This window comes from Lagenorhynchus albirostris, chromosome 5 (genome assembly GCF_949774975.1).
Source record: "Lagenorhynchus albirostris chromosome 5, mLagAlb1.1, whole genome shotgun sequence".
NCBI lineage: Eukaryota > Metazoa > Chordata > Mammalia > Artiodactyla > Delphinidae > Lagenorhynchus > Lagenorhynchus albirostris.
The window spans coordinates 38030952-38048925 of NC_083099.1; the positions used below are offsets into that span (position 1 = coordinate 38030952).

The 17974-nt window shown below is 40.1% G+C and overlaps 1 protein-coding gene across 5 annotated transcripts in view; it reads left to right on the forward strand.

Moving 5' to 3' along the window:
* The first annotated feature begins 3708 nt into the window (after window positions 1-3708).
* TIPARP (TCDD inducible poly(ADP-ribose) polymerase) overlaps window positions 3709-17974 on the forward strand; it is a 31458-nt gene continuing 17192 nt past the window's right edge. The window contains exons 1-2 of one of the 5 annotated variants that reach the window (XM_060149883.1): window positions 3709-3775; window positions 9176-10132. In XM_060149883.1, the coding sequence (XP_060005866.1) occupies window positions 9216-10132 (917 nt within the window). In that variant the 5' untranslated portion in view covers window positions 3709-3775; window positions 9176-9215. Of the gene's footprint in view, window positions 3776-6261; window positions 6891-7075; window positions 7239-9175; window positions 10133-17974 lie in introns of those variants that run through there. The other 4 variants (XM_060149880.1, XM_060149881.1, XM_060149879.1 and 1 more) reach the window with 4 other exon arrangements.

Below are 17974 nucleotides of genomic sequence, written 5' to 3' on the forward strand. Positions count from 1 at the left end.
TTTAAGACAATATAAAAAGTAGGGACAGGGAAGTTGTCCATGGAGAACAGATTCTGGGACTTGATGAAAATGAGCAGTTGGACACAATTTATTTGCTGCAGGGAATAGCTTTGTAATCAAACCTGTGCATAACCCTAATTATATCCTTAGGATAAATTTACACAGTAGAAATGCTGTTAACTCAGATGATCTCTGCATACAATTTTCAAGATCATCTTTAATTACTTGGGAATTCACTTATTTAAAAAGTAAACTTTTTCTTATTAAATTTAGGAGTACTTCAAGAAGAAACAGTTGAGTTGCTTAACATTCTAAGGAATAATGATTCTAGATACTTCAAGAAATCTTGGTAATTCTCTCCTCTGACAATTTATAGTCAGGCTTAATTCTTCCTCACTATGTATTCTTAGCACTTTGCAGGTGTAACTCTATTATAGCACTTACCACACTATAGTGCATTTATTTGTTTTCCTGTTTGGCCATACCCTCCACATCTCCTTTCCCTCCCAGCACTTACCTACCCCTGCTCCAAGTCCACCTCCCCAACCCCAGAGTGTTTTAAACTCTGAACTCTTAAAGCAGCAGTGCCTAGAACATCTTCAAAGTGCAGAATCCTCTGCCCTCTGAGATTTTGATTCAGGAGGTCTAGGGTGGGGCTGGGGAAGCTGCAGCCAACTTTCCCAGGTGATCTGGGTGGTCAGTTCACAAACAATTGACAGAAAGTAGGAATTATCTTAGTCATCATTGCATAACTAGTACCTGGTACATATACACCCAATAAATGAATAAACTGAATGAATGGCCTGGAAAAAATGTGGGACTTCTCTGAAGGAATCATTTCATATAGACCAAAACCAGTTACATCAGAAAGCACTTTGATTCTGTGCTGTGTGAATTACTCAACAGGTCCAAAATGAAGGGGATGAAAGAGCACACTTGGCTGTCATGGATCCTGTGAAGATAAGAACAGTCCAGCAGATGATTGGGCAGTTTACAAATACAAATCTTGGCTAAACAGAATAGCTGGTGATCTGGCATAAGCGTTTTAGAATTCATCCTATTCATATTTTATCTGTATCATTTTCTAGTAAGCCTTCACTTTTCCTAGACATACGTACCTTGTTGCCTCATCAGAGGTGGAGAAAAAAAGTTTCAAGAAAAAGATTATAAATGAGAAATATTTTTAAAACTTGGAAATGGTCTGCAAAGCGAATATTCTATCACTTTATGAAAATATGAATCTTAAGTTTACATTTATCAAGGCATGTTCATGTCAAGCTCTAAACCAACCTACCTCTGAGCTTTGAATTAATTCACCATTCATGCTGATGAAATTCTCTACTTTTAGTTGCTGTGACATATTCTCTAGTAGCTTTTTCCAGTCTTCTCCCACCAACACCATATTTAAGACCCACTTGAGGTAAATACATTTCAGCCAAAATCTTTTCTTACTCTAGGATCCAAGGGTGCAGAACTGCCTCTCAGGAAACTAGGAAATCTTCCTTCAGATACATTCCAGGAGTTGGCCCATTAGTAACAACATCAAGACAGAATTTTCAATAATAGGTTTTATGTTTTAAAACATCAGTAATTCAGTTGCATAATATCAATTCGTCTTTTCTTTCACTTTGAATACAGTACATACATGCACTTTGAGTTAGAAAATCAGTTTTCCTTATGTACATAGAAAAAATTATAGCTTGGACTTAGCACTCACAGATAAGGAATTGTCAATCTGCCATTTATGCAAATTGGCTGTGTTCTCAGAACAGCATTGCTAAGAGCCAAGGCCTCTGCTTTCAAATCTCAGGTCTTTAATGACTCTCTGAGTCATGCTAGTCAGTTTCCTTCTTGGTGTGGTAACCAGAAATGATTATCTTTCCACCAGAAGGTTGTTGGGGAATTAAGTATTACTGATAATTGTGAAAACAGAAAGGAAGAAAGAGATATTAACACTTTGAAGCATGTATTCTGTTAATAAAAATGAAAACAGGAGGTTTTTGGTCACTTGAAATTTCAGGTGGTCTCAGCTTTTACATAAGTTGTTCATTGGAAGTGCTATACTGAACTGATCAGTCACGCTAAGGCAAATCCAGCAGACAAGGATAACAGAAATTATCAATAAAAGGAGTACATGGAAAGGTAATTAGAATATTTCAATCCTATAAGCATATTTAAAAGCAATTAAATGGCTTAAGGCCACATACAGAAAGTGTGCACATGCATATGCTATATATGTCGAATGTTATGTTTTGTCTTTTGTAGTTGTGAAGAGCGTTCAAATAGGAGCCACTTCTTCATGTACTTATAATATTTAATCCAGTGACTTGAATGTAGTAGATACTCAGTGAATGAATGATTTTTTTAAAAAGTGAATTAAGTTCAGTGACAAGAAGCGAGTTAGGTAAAACTTATTATAGTTACTTGGAATGTTAAACAGCTATTTGTTTAAAAGCTATTTGTTTCCATGTGTTAACATGGAAAACTGCTTATAATATAGTGTTAGGTAAAATAGGAATACACTGTAATGTTATTGTGAAAAACCTGTGAATAAAATAAGACAGCATAACTATAGGAAAATGTTAAAATGGGACTTGAGAAGTTTCAACTATGGGTAGTCTTATGTCTCCTCTCTACTTTCTATTTTTTCTTTAATAAACATGTATTTCTTAATCATATAATTTGGCATATCTGGAATTGGCAGCAAATGCTATAGGAGTTGATGTATTGCTTTGTGATAGCTCTTATATTTCTGACATACTAGATCATGCTGCTGCTGTCTAACTGGTAGAGCCTGCAAGCAGGAAGACTAGTTAGAAGATAACTTATGACAGTTTATGTATTAGCCAGGAATATGTTTAGCTACACATAACAGAAAACAGTTTAACCAAATTGGGGTTTATTTTTCAGACTTACTAAGTCCACGGGTAGCCACTCTAGGGCTGTTGCAGCCTGAATGACCCAGGCTTCTCCTCTCATTCTGCTCCAGGATCCTTAGCTTATAGACTTCATATTTTCCACATCATGTTCACCTTCATTCTTGTCATGAGGTTCCATCTCCATCTTCATGTTAATATTCTAGGAGGAAGAAAAAAAAGGAAGAAATGAATTGGGGTATATCTACATTAGGAAAAAAAGTTTTTTAGACATCTTCACCGTGTGTCTAGAACTATATCCATGGCCACCCAAAAGTGTATGGGATCTAGGGAAAAGCATTTGTGGCTAGGCACATTGCTAGCCCTTCTCCTCAAAAAAAAAGTGTCAGGATCTTTCTAATAAGAAAGAGGTAACAAGCAATGTCTTTCCCTTCTTCTCATATAAGGAATACTCATCCCCTCCTTTAAAGAAAGAAAAAATCCGAAAGTCTCTGCAATGAGCTTAGAGTCCAAGATTCAGGAGTCCCAATGATGTGGAGTACTCCCCAGTAAGAGTGTGGATCCTCATGCACCGGCACCAATTTAAAAAGTTATCTGCCTCAATACTCCTATTAAGTAATGATGGATAGACAGGGTACATGATGTTGGTAAAACTCCTATTCAGAAAGGCGAAGATGGAAACACCCAGTGGTCACTGGTCCATAGAACATCTCATATCCTGTTGGAAAGAGCAAAGATCCCACGCCCTTGCTTAATCAGTCAATTCCTGGTTCTGTTCTTTAGGAGGATCTTACTACTCCATTATATTCCAGGGATCACATCTGAGGCAGACAATGTGGAAGATACATTTTCTGGAGAAGTAAAATTTTAGCAGTCTGAGAAGTCTAGATCCACGAGTGGTAAGTCCAGAATCTGGTGCCGTTTTTCCATTTGGGCCAATTGACACTCTGAAAACAGTAATGGAGAGGTTGAGAACTAGCTAGAGTTCTCTGTTGCCTCAAGGGGAGTAACTGGGGAGTGGAGGGTGAAAAATAAGTTGGATTCCAAAGAGCTACATCCTGGGAGTAACTTTTAATTATTAATCCTTGATTGGGGATTAAGGTGATCTGCTCTTAGTCTAAGCATCTCCCAATATTCATGGCCTCAAGCAGTCCCCCTCCCACATAGACTCTGAGCCGGGTAGTGTGACTTGCTTTGGCCAATAACACATTATTAAGCATAACGTAAGCAAAGGCCTGCATATTGAGGCTTGTCTTCTTGGAATGCTCCCTCTTGGAACCCCGAGAGGGGTCCATGCTGTGAGGAAGCCCAAGTTAGCCACATGAAGAAGCCTTGTAGAGAAAAACCAGGGAATTCAGCCAAGGGCCAGAACAGAGGCCCAAGACATGTGGCCCTAGTTGAGCCAGGCCTCAGCCATCTGAGACACCCCAAGTGAGACTCCAGATATGGAGCAGAGATGAGCCATCTGCACTACGCCCTGACTGAATTCCTGAGCCAGAGAATCCCGGATCATAAGCAAACAAGAGTTGTTGTTTTAAGTCATAAGTTTTGGGGTCATTTGTTCACAGCAATAAATAACTGAAACACTGCTAAAAGAATAAAGAATGTGTAACAAGTAACCTAATTGTTGAGAGGGAATAGAATTTAAAATACTTCAAAAGAAGGCATGAAAGGAAAGAAAAGAACACAGAACAGATGAAACAAATAGAAAGCAAACAGTAAAATGGCAGATTTAAACTCAGATACTTGCTTCTAGGAAATTCCATATGTGAGTAGGCATACATCAAGATTTTGTCTCAATACAATTTGTAAAGCCTGGAAATTCTTGACTTTTACTTAGTAGTCCCTGAATTCTGTCCATATCATTCTCACCTTAGTTTAAATGGCATCAAGGCACCTGCCCTGATGCCATTTGTAATAAGCCTGCTGGGGTAGGAGACTACCCTTAATCTATTCTTTGCTGATGTGTCACTCAGTTTGGTTTAGAACAGTTTAAGAAAGGCTTGGAACCCTAATATTTATTACTACAACCTCTTATTTTTTACAGGCTTCCATGTTTGGTAAGGTAATAGCTGACTTTTTCAACCCAGAATGCCTCCAAGTTACAGAATTAAGCCACTTTAGATTTCAGGCCACATGAAGAGAGTATCTCTTTGCGAGCTGTGTTCCTTTTTCTGCCAGCTGTTGGGGATACAGTCGTGATTAATTTTCTTTGATTTTGACCAGGGCCTCTCCCCCCGCCCGACACACACACACATATGGCGATTATATGAATTTAACGTAGTGTATCTTCCTCCACCGCTGAAAAATTATTCAGCAGACTCACCATCCAGGGCATTTTACAATCCAGAAAATATGGAAAGTTCACAGGTGGTGTATATTTTAGAGGTGAGTACATGGTGCTCCGAAAGCTCCATGAGGACAGGCAAGGTGTCTTGGCTGATGAGGGCTGTAGTCTAAGCCTCCAGTTCAGCCGGCATGCAATAGGCACTCGACAAATTTGTTGAATGAATAAACAAGTCTCTACCGTGTTTGTGGCCTTTAAGACACATATACGTGCTTCTACTGTCAAAACCCAAAGCTAGGTTTCCCTTCTGCAATGCTGAGAATGTTTCCCGTGAAACAGGAATGCGTGCAACCGGGTCGGGCAATCGCAGGCCATGGTGCGCCGCAGGGCCTGCCTGTGCGGAACGGGGCGGGCGACCCCGTCTGGCCGCAACGGCCATAGCAGCTGATCGCCTCCTCTCGGGGTCGGTGGCGTCAGGGGTAGGAGGCCTCTAGTGAGGAGGCAAATAAACAAAGCCAACCGCACAGAAACGGGTTGTTCCGTTTCACATCCTCCCTCTCCTCCCTCGGGTGCCTGAGTTTCCTCCGAACAAAGTGACCCTCCATCTGTCTGCAGGTAGGTGGAGCCCGCCGCACGGTGCGAACCTCCCCTCCTCACAGCCACGCGATCCCAGACGCTTGCGGACGTAGACCCTCCGGGACCCAGCTGGCGGCGAAAGGACACGCCCCCTCCAGGGAGCACGGGGCCGCTGCACGCACACCTCGAGCGCGCCTCCCCGCGAGTAAGCGCGCATGCGCACGCGGGGCGGGCCGCCTACCCGTCACCCACTGAGCTCCTGGTCCCCTCACCCCACCCCAGCCCCCCTGCCTCTCAGGCTCCGCCTCCGCGACGGGGCTGCCGAGAGGAGGCGACCGGAAGCCACTTTAAAGCAGAGCTCGAGGTGACAGGCGAGCGAGCCGGGTCGGGAGTGCAGTCGCGGTTTTCTGCGCTCCCGGCGGCGGAATGGCCCGAGCGCCGCTCGCCGCGTCTCCGGCCTGCGACCCCTAGACTCCCGAGCCCGTCCCCCACGCCCACCCCCACACACCCCTCCCCACCCCACCCCCCCGGCGCGAACAGTGTAAGCCGGCGGCACCGCGACTCGGCTCCTGTGGTCCGTTTTCTCAGGCTGCCTGTTCAGGTAAAGGGCTCCGGGTGGGCTCTGAGGGGCCGAAGAGGGACCCTCGCTGGGAAGGCGGGCGCGGAAGGGGTCGCCGGCCTCGCTGCTGGCTTTCACGGATCTGGGGTGAGTGCTGTTTAGACTGCCTTTTTGTACTGAATTCACTCGGATCCCGTCAATATCAGGACGGCATTGGTTTACACTTCTTAGTCACTTCGGGCCTCTGGCAGGTGTATAAATTGGAGTTAATTCGCTGAAGGGTTTAGTCTGGGGCGCCGGCGTCTCCCCATTCCCACTGGGTCGGGGAGACTCGGGGGTGCGTCTTGCGGTTGCCCCCGCTGGGCAGACCCTGCGCGCTCTGGGGCGCGGATCGAGGGGGAGGGCACGGCCGCTGAGAGGAGCCTTCCGGAGGACCCGTGTTCCGGCTGCAGCCCAGAAGTTTGAAAGCTGATTTCAGTTTAACTTTGAAGTCGTCGCCTTCCTCCCCGCCGGCCCGAGAAGCGCCCGCCGCGTTTCCCCGGCTCTTCTCGGGTCGAGCCTCCGAGCCTCGCAGGACGGTCTTCGCGGGAAGGTCGGTCGAGGAGAGAAAGAAATTAACTGTGGAAGGCGCCACGAGTGGCTTCTGGAAGGGAGGGCGGGAGTCTCTCGTTGGGTGGGAGGAGGCTGGCCCGGGGGTGTGAGGGCAGGCGGGGGCAGGATGCTCGGGAACACACGGGATGGGCCGCGTTGCGCGGAGTTGGTGCGGCCCGGGGGCCCGAGCTGAGCAAACTACCGCGGCCGGCAGGAGGCGTCGCTCGGACCCGAGCGTTGCGCTGCGCCCGGCCGGAGTGCTGAGTTTGGAGCGGGCAGTTTCCCCGGATGGTGCGAGGGGTCGGGAGTGCGCGAGAACCGGGGGCATCACGAGGTGAAGGGTAGAGCGGTAGGTCGCCTACAGCGGGGACTGGAGGAAGGTGTCCTTCCAATCTTTATTTCTCTGTTATGCAAACTAATTGAGGAACTAGGTTCTAGTGACTTCCCCACTCCAGCCACTCCTCCAGTTCTCTGCCCCTTTCTCGGTTTTATTTCTGAGGTTGACAGAGGGCAAAAATAGGAAAAGTTGTGGCGTGTGTGTATGCACCCGTATAAATGAACTGGGTTTCGTCTGTTTTGCCTTGATTGGGTGTGATAGGAGTGGTGTGTGTGTGTGTGTGCGCGCGCGTGGGGGAAGGCACAGGCCGGTTTGGTGTGGTGAAGAGGGAATACCACAATCTGTGCCAATTGTGCCTTGAGGCAAGAGCACCAAATGATGAATAATAACGCCTGGTTTGGCTGCTTTCCAGTTGATTTATGTCTTATGTCAAGTCTCTCCTTCTTCATGAAGCTTTCCCTAACAGTGCCAGCTCACATTGAACTTTCCTTTTTCTACCTTTTTTTTGTACTTACTGTGTGCATTAAAACCTTGTTATAAAAAAAAAAAACTTTGTTATATACTGTGTTTTTACTTTTTTTGAGTTTGATCATTAAGCACTTTTTACACATGTACATTTATGAATCTCTCCAATTAGTTCTTTTTAATCATTTTTCTGGGTACTCAGTTTTATCATTTTGTTGCTATTGTTGACTCATAAAGCCTCACAGAACTAGGCATTTAATAGGTGCTTTTTCGTCAGTAATTCAGCAAAAAAATATTGTGGAGCACCCACTATGTGCATTGTGCCAGGCACTGTACTGGGTACCTGGGATGCATACTTGATGAAGTCACGAGTCCTTGCATCAAAGATTTCTTTCAGTCTGTTGGACAAGGGAGAAGATTAATTGCTCATCACCACCCCTTTACCACCTGGCACAATGCTCAGTAAATATTTTCAGAATTAGTTAATGAATGCTAGATTGTGGAGGAGACACCATTCATCATTTTACAAAGTTTTCTTTGCTTTTTACTTTAAGTTCCAGTTTCTTTCAAGGGGTCTGATTCTTTGAAGAAAGCACTTTTTTAGTCACTGAGTAGTTCTTTAGGGATCTGAAATTTGGTGGTTTTGTTTTTCTTGTTATTTTTCTATGCCTTCATTTGTCTTTTTGAAAAAATGCATATATGTAACTTTTCTGAAGAGAAGGAGGCCCCTTTCTGTATTAGGAAGTTGTGTTTGGTTTCTAAAACAGTGTGCAGTGGTGGTTGGTGATGTAGCTTCTGTTACTAACAAGCCCTGATATTCTTCCTCCAGTAGTGGTGATGTTTGGGGATTGCAAAAGTAGACCCTTAACATCCTTGGGGAATATATTGGAAGTTTCTGAATCTAGAAATGCTTCAGTAGGCTTTCTCCCATATAATATTTCGATTGAGAAGCCCCTGTTTCCTGAGTATATCCTTATACCCCAAATTCACTCACAGTTAACTTTGCAGTTTTTCCTGCGTTTGACAAACTTTTTTTTTAACAAAGAAATAGTTTTTGTCACCTCATGAGATAGGCAATACATAAACAACTGTGAAGAGAACCACAAAGCAGTAGAGATATGGTTTCCCCACTGTCATTAGATGCACTTATTTCTACCCCTCACCCTCCACCCCATCCTAGACTTACTGTAAACATTCATACCCCAGCAGAATTACGAGTCGTATATTAAGTCCACAAATAAATGTCAAGAGCCTATTGGAAGATACCATCTCTCTCTCACCTTTACCTGTTGTGGGCTTTTGAATAACCTTGGCTGCTTTGGAGCCTTGATTTCTCAGTAAAATTTAAAACTGACCTGTAAAGGTGAAATACAGTATAAGAGGAATGATTTCAGGGACTTAGAGACTAGAACAAAACACGTTGATGAATGAATAGGATTCGGTTGTTGTCAGCTTGTAAATGATATTCTTTCTTTTCCTGGTAGGATTTTTTAGACTGAGGAGCAATTGGAGCTAATCCACATCATGGAAATGGAAACCACCGAACCTGAGCCAGACTGTGTAGTGCAGCCTCCCTCTCCTCCTGATGACTTTTCATGCCAGATGAGACTCTCTGAGAAGATCACTCCATTGAAGACTTGTTTTAAGAAAAAGGATCAGAAGAGATTGGGAGCTGGAACCCTGAGGTCTTTGAGACCAATATTAAATACTTTGTTAGAATCTGGCTCACTTGATGGGGTTTTTAGACCTAGAAATCAGAGTGCAGAAGAGAGCAGCTTACATGAATCTATGGTGAAAAAACCTTTGGAAATCAATCCATCGTGTCCACCAGCAGAAGACAGTATGTCTGTCCTGATTCCTGATGGAACAAATGTCGGGGGCCAGATACCAGAAGCCCATCCTACCACTGATGATCCTGAACAAGTGGTTCCAATCCAGGATCATAGCTTTCCACCAGAAACCATCAGTGGGACAGTGGCAGATTCTACAGCAGGACACTTCCAGGCTGACCTTTTGCACCCAGTTTCAAGTGATGTTCCTGCTAGTCCTGACTGCATAGACAAAGTCACGGATTACGTTCCAGGGGTTTTCCAAGACAACAGTTTTACAATCCAGTACATTTTGGATACCAGTGATAAGTTGAATACTGAGCTCTTTCAGGACAAAAGTGAAGAGGCCTCCCTTGACCTTGTGTTTGAGCTGGTGAACCAGCTACAGTACCACACTCACCAAGAGAACGGAATTGAAATTTGCATGGACTTTTTGCAAGGCACTTGTATTTATGGCAGGGATTGTTTGAAGCACCACACGGTCTTGCCGTATCATTGGCAGATCAAGAGGACAACTACTCAGAAGTGGCAGAGTGTATCCAATGATTCCCAGGAGCACTTGGAAAGATTTTACTGTAACCCAGAGAATGATAGAATGAGAATGAAGTATGGGTATGTATTTATAACTACTTTAAAGCTATTATTAAATCCTATAGAGAAGGTAAAGAGGCTTTAGTAGGGTAGTTTCTTTCAGTAGTAACCTAACAGGTTTTTTTTTTTTTCTACTGTTATTCTTTTGGCTGTATGCTATCCTGATTTTTCATGGCAGTTGAATGCAGGCTATTTATCTAACCAGACAATGAAGGTTTTATGATTTGAACAATTCAAATGTCACTCTGTGCAATATGTGTGTGACTGAGAAGTTGCATATACATTGAGTGTTGTGAATCAAATACTATTTTAATCATACAGGAGAGCTTGCTTTTGAAAGAAAATCCATGGAGAATCTTATAAATTACGAATGCCTAATTTATCTAATTTTAAAGTTTTGTATATTGAGTAGTTCCTGTTTTTTAAAGGAAAATAGTATTATTTGGAGATTTTTGTGGCCCTCTTTACATTTTGAATAGTCCAAACAATTTTTCTGTGAATGATTCCGAAGTACCTCCCAAACTTCTGAATCATGCCCAAACATGTTAAATCTTTTTTAGTTTCCTTAAAGCTTTTTACCATTAATTTTATTATTCTGTTTATCTTACAGATAAAATAAATTGTTCCACAACTCAGGGTATTTTTTTAAACCTGAAAGAGTCTTACAACAGTGAGTGAAGGGAAAATTTATGTTAATGGACATATTTGTTTGTCATTTACATAAAAAAAGTTATTCTCATGTTTTTGTAGGCAAGATATGTATATAAATAATTTGGTTCTTTTATGGATGTCCAAGCATTATTTACTGATAGGGAACTGAGATTTCCACATCTCAGTTCTTCTTTAATGAACTTGAAAGTGGAGAAAATAATACTTGCACATGTAAAGTTGCTAGTGCAAAAATGGCTGTATAATAAGCATTGATCTTTATATTCCTAAGTTGTTTCTTCTGTAGTATAAAGGGACTTAAAATAGTAGGCTGACCATCCTAACCCAGAAGTTCGGGAGAAAAACTTTGTGGAGAGTCATCTTTGTTCACAAATAAGTCAGGTTACACTACCCAAGTGTCTGGAGAGTTAGAAGGCAAATGGTGGCAGTGAACCATTTTCATGTTGTCTGATTCTATTAGTTTTGATGTTAACCTTCTGTGTTCTAACAGTGCCAGAGCGTTGTTGGCATTACAGTAACCTGGTCTTTGTTTAACTTCTCTTGCTCCCATTTAGTATTAGCTAGGTGGTTTTCTTTGAATATTTCAGTTGTATAGTACACAGATCTATGTGTGTTTTTAGCAACTTAATTACCATGAGACTGGAATTTTGCGTCTTGTGTTTCAAAAGCGACATATGGAACAAGATGAGAAACAATATAAAGCCCAAGTTTAAAGGCGTTATTATGTAGAAGACCTCTTCGGATAAAAGTAAAGCTTATATCAAAAATGTAGTTCTCCTGATCATAAATGCATTCTCTTGATAATGTAAATGCATTCAAGATTCTGTCTTGCTTGGGTAGCAAAATTCTCACATCCTGTAACAAAGCTAAGTACTTCTGACTTATTCTTTTTAGCCAGCATTGGAAGATAGAAAAATGTTTTCCATTTTGTCTTAAAAATCTTTTTAATAAGGTATTGTCCAAAATCTCTGTTGCCCATGAGCTAGCAATTCTGATTGGTATGTCAAGGGTAATTAATTTTATATACTCTCAAAGCCACTCTAATCCTTCCATCTCCAGATTGCAAAACTGTGCAGAACAGTGGCCTCCCACTTCACTCTTATAAAGCAAATTTCCAGTCTGCTAAGTACTTCAGCATCTTGGTACATTAAGTTTCTCTGTTTGAATCGCTCAGGAAGAAACTAGCAGGATTATTGTCCAACACATTACGTTCTGTTACCTTGAGCAAGGCAAGACAGATATTTTGATTCCCAGAAAATCCAGGAACTCTTGTGATAGCAGCACACTGAGTATTTTATCCTTTGGTAAAATTTCTTTGCTGAAGAATAGACACAGATAAAAGCCCATACGCATTCATTGTTGGATCAGTTATAAAGTAGTTGCAGTGACTGCTTGATTTCCAGATCAGTTTTAAGGAAGTAAATTAGTGTTTATTTGACACTTGAGAAGTATGAGTGAATTATTATACGTGGTTCTGCCCTGATAAAAATGGCAAAAAGTATTAACAGTTAATTACTAGTAAAGTGAAGTTCTTTGTGGACTACAGTAAGAAATGTTATAAGATTGTAGATAGCTAAATGTCAAAAATTAGGCTTTTGGGAAGTTGACCTGTAGTCATTGCAACCTGGTTTTCCTTGTATTCCAAAGCGATGTTGTGTTTCCTGGCAACAAGATGCAGATAACGGCATGTTGAGCCTTGCTGAGAGATTCACAAACAAGCTGGAGCAGCCCAGGTTCACATGGTTACCACATTATTTGGCTAAAGCTATTAATCTCTGTGGTCAGGCCTGTAAAGCTGGTCTATCTGTGCAGATTGCACATAACCAGGAAGTGTGTGTTCAGCTGTGTATATGCCCAAGTCGAACCAGTCTTTAGATTCAGGAATAATGAATGGCAGTTGTTTATCCCACTTGTTTTCAGCAGTTTATATGACTTGGTAAATCATTATTATATACTATACCCATAATAGTTCATTGTGTGGAACTTGGGGAAAGTTCATAGTTCTGAGTCTCTAGCAGAGACAAGTTCATAGTTTCAAACTGTGTAGATAAAATTCTTTGGTTTTTGCAAATGGATTTAACATCTAATTTAATCCAAATTAGATGTGCAGTGTTCATTTTATTCTCAAGAGTGAATGGAAGGAAAGTTGAGCTAGATAAGTTCACAGGTGCCTTCCAACTCCTTAGTCAAGATGCTTAGATACTAAAAACACATGTAAAAACAGGATTTTAATAATAAAAGTGCCTACTTGGTTCATTATAATGAAATTATTTTAATTACTCTTTTCCAATTTTGCCTTCACCCCAAATTATACCATTCCACTTTGCTTTCTCATTCCTTTTGTACATCTGCAAAATGAACTGGAAAGTAGTTGTATGTATGAACTCCCCATATTTAGATGCTAAGGCTTTTGCACACGGGATGGGCTTTGGAGAATTTCCAAATTCCAGATAAGCAGTTAAGAAAACAACATCGAATGTTGTGTTTTCCATTAAGAAAACATAGTCTCTGACAGTTTAGGCACTCATCCTTAGTAGAAAATGATATTAAATGGCAGGACTAAGCAGTTTTAAAAGGGTCTCGGTAGCTGTGCGGAATACTGTTGTGGATAATTGAAATTGTGGAGGATGTGCAAATCTCCCTTTAGCAACTGCGACCACCATAGGTTTTCACATTACATTCATTTTAAAGTGCGCCAGAATAGTCTTCTAGTTATTATCGCCCATAAGGAAGAGGCACTGTGCTGACCTTATTTTGTAGGTAATTTCACCTACTGTGAAAATATGACCAGTGATTATTTCTAATTCTGAATTTCCTGCAAAGGGGGGAGGATGAAGAAGAAAGTTGCAAGCTCTGACTCCATGGTTAATTTTTCTCAGAAGACAGTGTTCTTTTCTCCTCTTTAGAATTAAAGCTTATTGATAAAAAAGGAGTTTAAATTTTATAGCTTAAGCCTAGAGTGTTGTCATAGTCTTAGCTAATTAGTTTTGAGTGATTTTGATTGCTGGTGGCTCTTAGAAGTTTTTGTTCTTTTAAAAACTGTCCAAGGGACAATACCATTAGAAGACTTCACAGGAACTCTGAAAGAAGACAAGGAGAATTGCATATTAGTGATAATAAAGAGCATATGCTGTTCTTTTCTATATGACTTGCAGAGTGGATTATCTAAAGTAGAGCAAGCTCCTGACTGAACTCTACTGGAATAGTTAAATTAGCCAAGTTAGCTCTGGCCTGCACAGCTGTGATGATGTATGAACTAACTCATTATGTGTTATTGATAATACTGGAGAGAGGAGAACAGCTGAAACTTACTATGCCTTGTGACTTTCTGGTATTTCTTGAATATACACAGCTGGATGAGTTTGAATTTATTTTAAAAATTCCTGCCTAAGAGAAAGCAAGAGCTCCATAAGCAAGAACTGTGTTTGAAGTGACTTTCAAAATAATGTGCCTTGTGCTTTAGGAGAGAGCAATCCAGTGAATTATTTTCTGTACCTCTTTATGATGCTATTTACATATGAAATAAAACTAATTGGCTTCTGTCTATACTAATCCAGGGAAGTTAATGGGTCTGTGTAGAGCTGTCATGGGAATCAATAGCAATCATTCATTTATTCCCTTTCTAAGCAGATTAGACTTTTTGAAGCAGCTGTCACCTGGCTTCAGGTTGGGGTCAGTCTGTTCCTGATATATTCATGGTAATGAAAATGAAGCTTGCAAAGATGTGTAACTTTTAAATCAGACAGTTGGAGGAGATAACTTACAAGGTTATCTCACAGTTCCTAAAAATAATTGCGTGATACATTCATTATACATTTTATTGTTGAGTTGACTCTAAAGCTTTTACTTTTTATTGTAAATAAACAGAAAAAAATAACTCCATTCAGCGTTTAAAACTTCATTCTGCATATGTGAACGTGCAAAAAATGCAACTTTTGACTGATTACTGTGCTCCTGTAAAACTACTTCCATTGTTACACTAGAATTTCTAGATTCGCATTCTACCATAAAACAAAGGTAAATTCATAAATTCCATCTGTGTGCATCTTTGATCTTAGTGATCCTTAGTTTCATATTGGGTTTGGGGGGGGGCTATTTCTAAAGGGTGTAAAGCAGTATGTAGCCCTTACAAACCTTGACTACTTATGGAATTCTACTAAAATCCAGCCATTTGAGATGGTGACTGTTTTCCTATGGCCTCTTATATCTCATCCCCTGATTTGAGACCACCAGATTCTGCATCCTTTGTGTGATGGTAATAATTTTGATCACATTTAAAATAGGACCTGAGATCCTCTTAACCTAGGTCATCAGCCTTTGATAATTACCAGTATCCTGTTTGTGAGTTGTAGTTGCTTTTTTGTGGAAGGAAAGCTTAAGTACTTTTGAGTTACAAGATGATTCTTGATTATCCTGGAACAACTTTCTGTAAGGCTGGTTCAAATTGGACACTGGTAAGTTTTGCAAGAAACTCCCTTTGTAAAAGCAGTAGAGTTTCTCTTTTAAATAAGTCTGAGAGTCTTAAGCTAAAAGGAAGTGAATATGAATGATATTTGTATCTTTGGAAGATACCAGAGTGCTGAGGATTGAGCCATTTTGTGTTTCATTCTGGGCTTGAAATCATTAGGTAATAGCTTAAGCCCTTGAGGTAAACTGTACTTTGCAACACCATAAACAGAAACTGTACAAAAGAATAAAATATTTCTAATTAAAGTTCATTTCTAGGAGCAAACAAGTCATGTTTTTAAATATGAAGGAACTCCCTTAACAAAACCAAATATTATTTTTGTATTTATGGCAGTGCTTTCTAGGGATCAGGGATCATACTGCACAGACTGGCCTCTATTTAAAATCCCTGTAAGTGTTAAACGTAATCCAGCCCAGTCCCCAACACATTAACTGAAAGCCTCAAATTTCTAATGTAGATGAATTCCTTGTTAATAGGGGGATTTTAAATTACAAGGGATAGGTTCTGAAATACATTTTGAAATCTTTGAAAATAAAGGATTTTACGTAAAAATAAATTCCACTTATTTAGCTTGGTAGTTTGATATATATTTGATTTGTGCAAAAGATAGTATTGCAGTCTTGTTCTGAATAAATATGACTAATTCTGTGATCAGGCACTCAAATTTTAGAAGTTGCTTATATTAATAAACTTCTGATTATGAAAATTCCAATTTTCCTTGCTGACCTGTCCAGTCGCTGTTGCTAAGACAAGCATAGAAGGGAGTTAACTGAGCATTCCTATTTGCCGTGACCACACCGCAAAATGTGTCTGTGTCCTCCATCTTTCTCTGCTATTGCTGTTTACTTACTGGTAACACCCACTTGACCAGTAAAGAACCTTTGCATGGTCATCACAATGAAAGGATAAGCATGTATGAGAGTGGGAATGCTAGAGCAAGTGTTTCTTTTCACATTCTACAGAAACCAGTGATTTGCGAGTATGCGTGCCACAAAATGTTGTGTAAGGAGTGTATTAGAATCCCTCGTGACTAAGTTATCTGAGAGAGAGATCGGGAAATTTGTATTCCTTATGCAAATAGATATCCTTTGTTTTGGTGCTATTGCTTCTGAGCTTAAGGAAGAATTTGTGAATAGTCTTATGTTGAAGCTTAGCACTTCTCATAAAGATTGGAAAATGTTTAGTTTAAGCCACATTTACTGGAATTTCTCTTTATTACATTAATTTTTTGTTTCCTTTTCGGATTAAGACATTCTTAAACTGTCCCTCTCATTTGACATATAGCCATAGAGTTTGTGTGACTTTCTTTGCTCTAGGTTTTTACCAGCACTGAATAGTCAGGGAAGAATGGCAGGGGTAGGGGTCCCAGGGTGAACTTTGCTTGCAGTGTAGTACATGTGCTTTCAGAATCTTGCCTGCACCCTGTGATCTTCAAAGCTCCTGCAGCTGATCTGGGCATAGGGAGGGCAAATGGCACAAAATACTTTAAGTAATTTCCTGCTGCGGTTGGTCTTTGGTTTCTGACTGTCACCTGGCTTCGCTCTTTCATTTCCAGGCATTGTGAGAATAAAAATAAGCACAGGAGAAATACCAGGTTTGCCTTCCGAAGTAATAAAAGAAAGACATCGTTGAATGGGGGCGGGTAGAGTATGTGAAACAGGAGGAACTTTGCTTGCTTGCCTTCTGATGTTCGGATTGTCAGAAATGCTGCCACACATCAAAAACTTTGTGTAAAGTCTTCTATTGATACAATTAATTTGTTACTAAAAATTAATTTAGACTGTCTTAACTAATCGATAAAATTGAAGGAAACTTGGCTTTGTAGAATCTCTCTCCCCTAGGAAAAGTTACTGACTTAAGACCCTTTTGAAAGGTTTTGTGGTCATAGTTTACAAAACCTAGACAATAAAAAAAATTCTCTTAATATGTTTTCTGTAGGAAGTTTTTATTTTTCTTTCGGAAATTTGCTTTAAAAACTCTCAGTGATAAATTCTTTATATAGTTTGTATACATTTAAGTCTCTCATGCTAAGAGCCTCTTAGTTATATCTGGGTTCTCATGATAAGCCATCAGTGAGTATATTTTTAATTTGGTCACTTATCAATTAGTTTATCTGTACTAATTGGGGAAAAAGACACGGCAAAATTTTAAATAAAAAGGATTTGTTTATAATTTTAAAAGTCAATTCAGAAATAAGCTAATAGATTGTATCTTACTAGGGGTTATTAGGGGATATATTTTATGATAATTATAATTAGTATTTCATTTATGTGTAAATGAGTTCCAAATTGTTTGAAGTTATTTGAAAACAGTTATTTTTAAGAAATTTTAGCATTTGCATATAACTGATTTTATAATTATGTAGAAAAGTTTTATAAGTAAATATATTTCAGCCCACTTTAAACGTCAAATTTCATATACACGAAATTTAATTAATCAGCTGAGAACACAGCAGACATTTTTTATTGTCTACTTTGAGACAATTAACCTCCTTTCTTGATAGAAACCTCTCAGTTTTAAAAATATTTCACTTAAAGGGGATATTTACTATTCTTCATAAAAAACAATAACTGCATAATTTAAGGTAGTATAAGGCATGATACATTTCTTTTTAATCTGTTGCATGCTTTCTATCCCAGCTGTTCTTGTAGAAGTTGTTTCACTTCCTTTTCAGGCCATGGTTGAGACGTATGTCTCACTTAAGTTACCTTCTAGTAGTCTCAGGA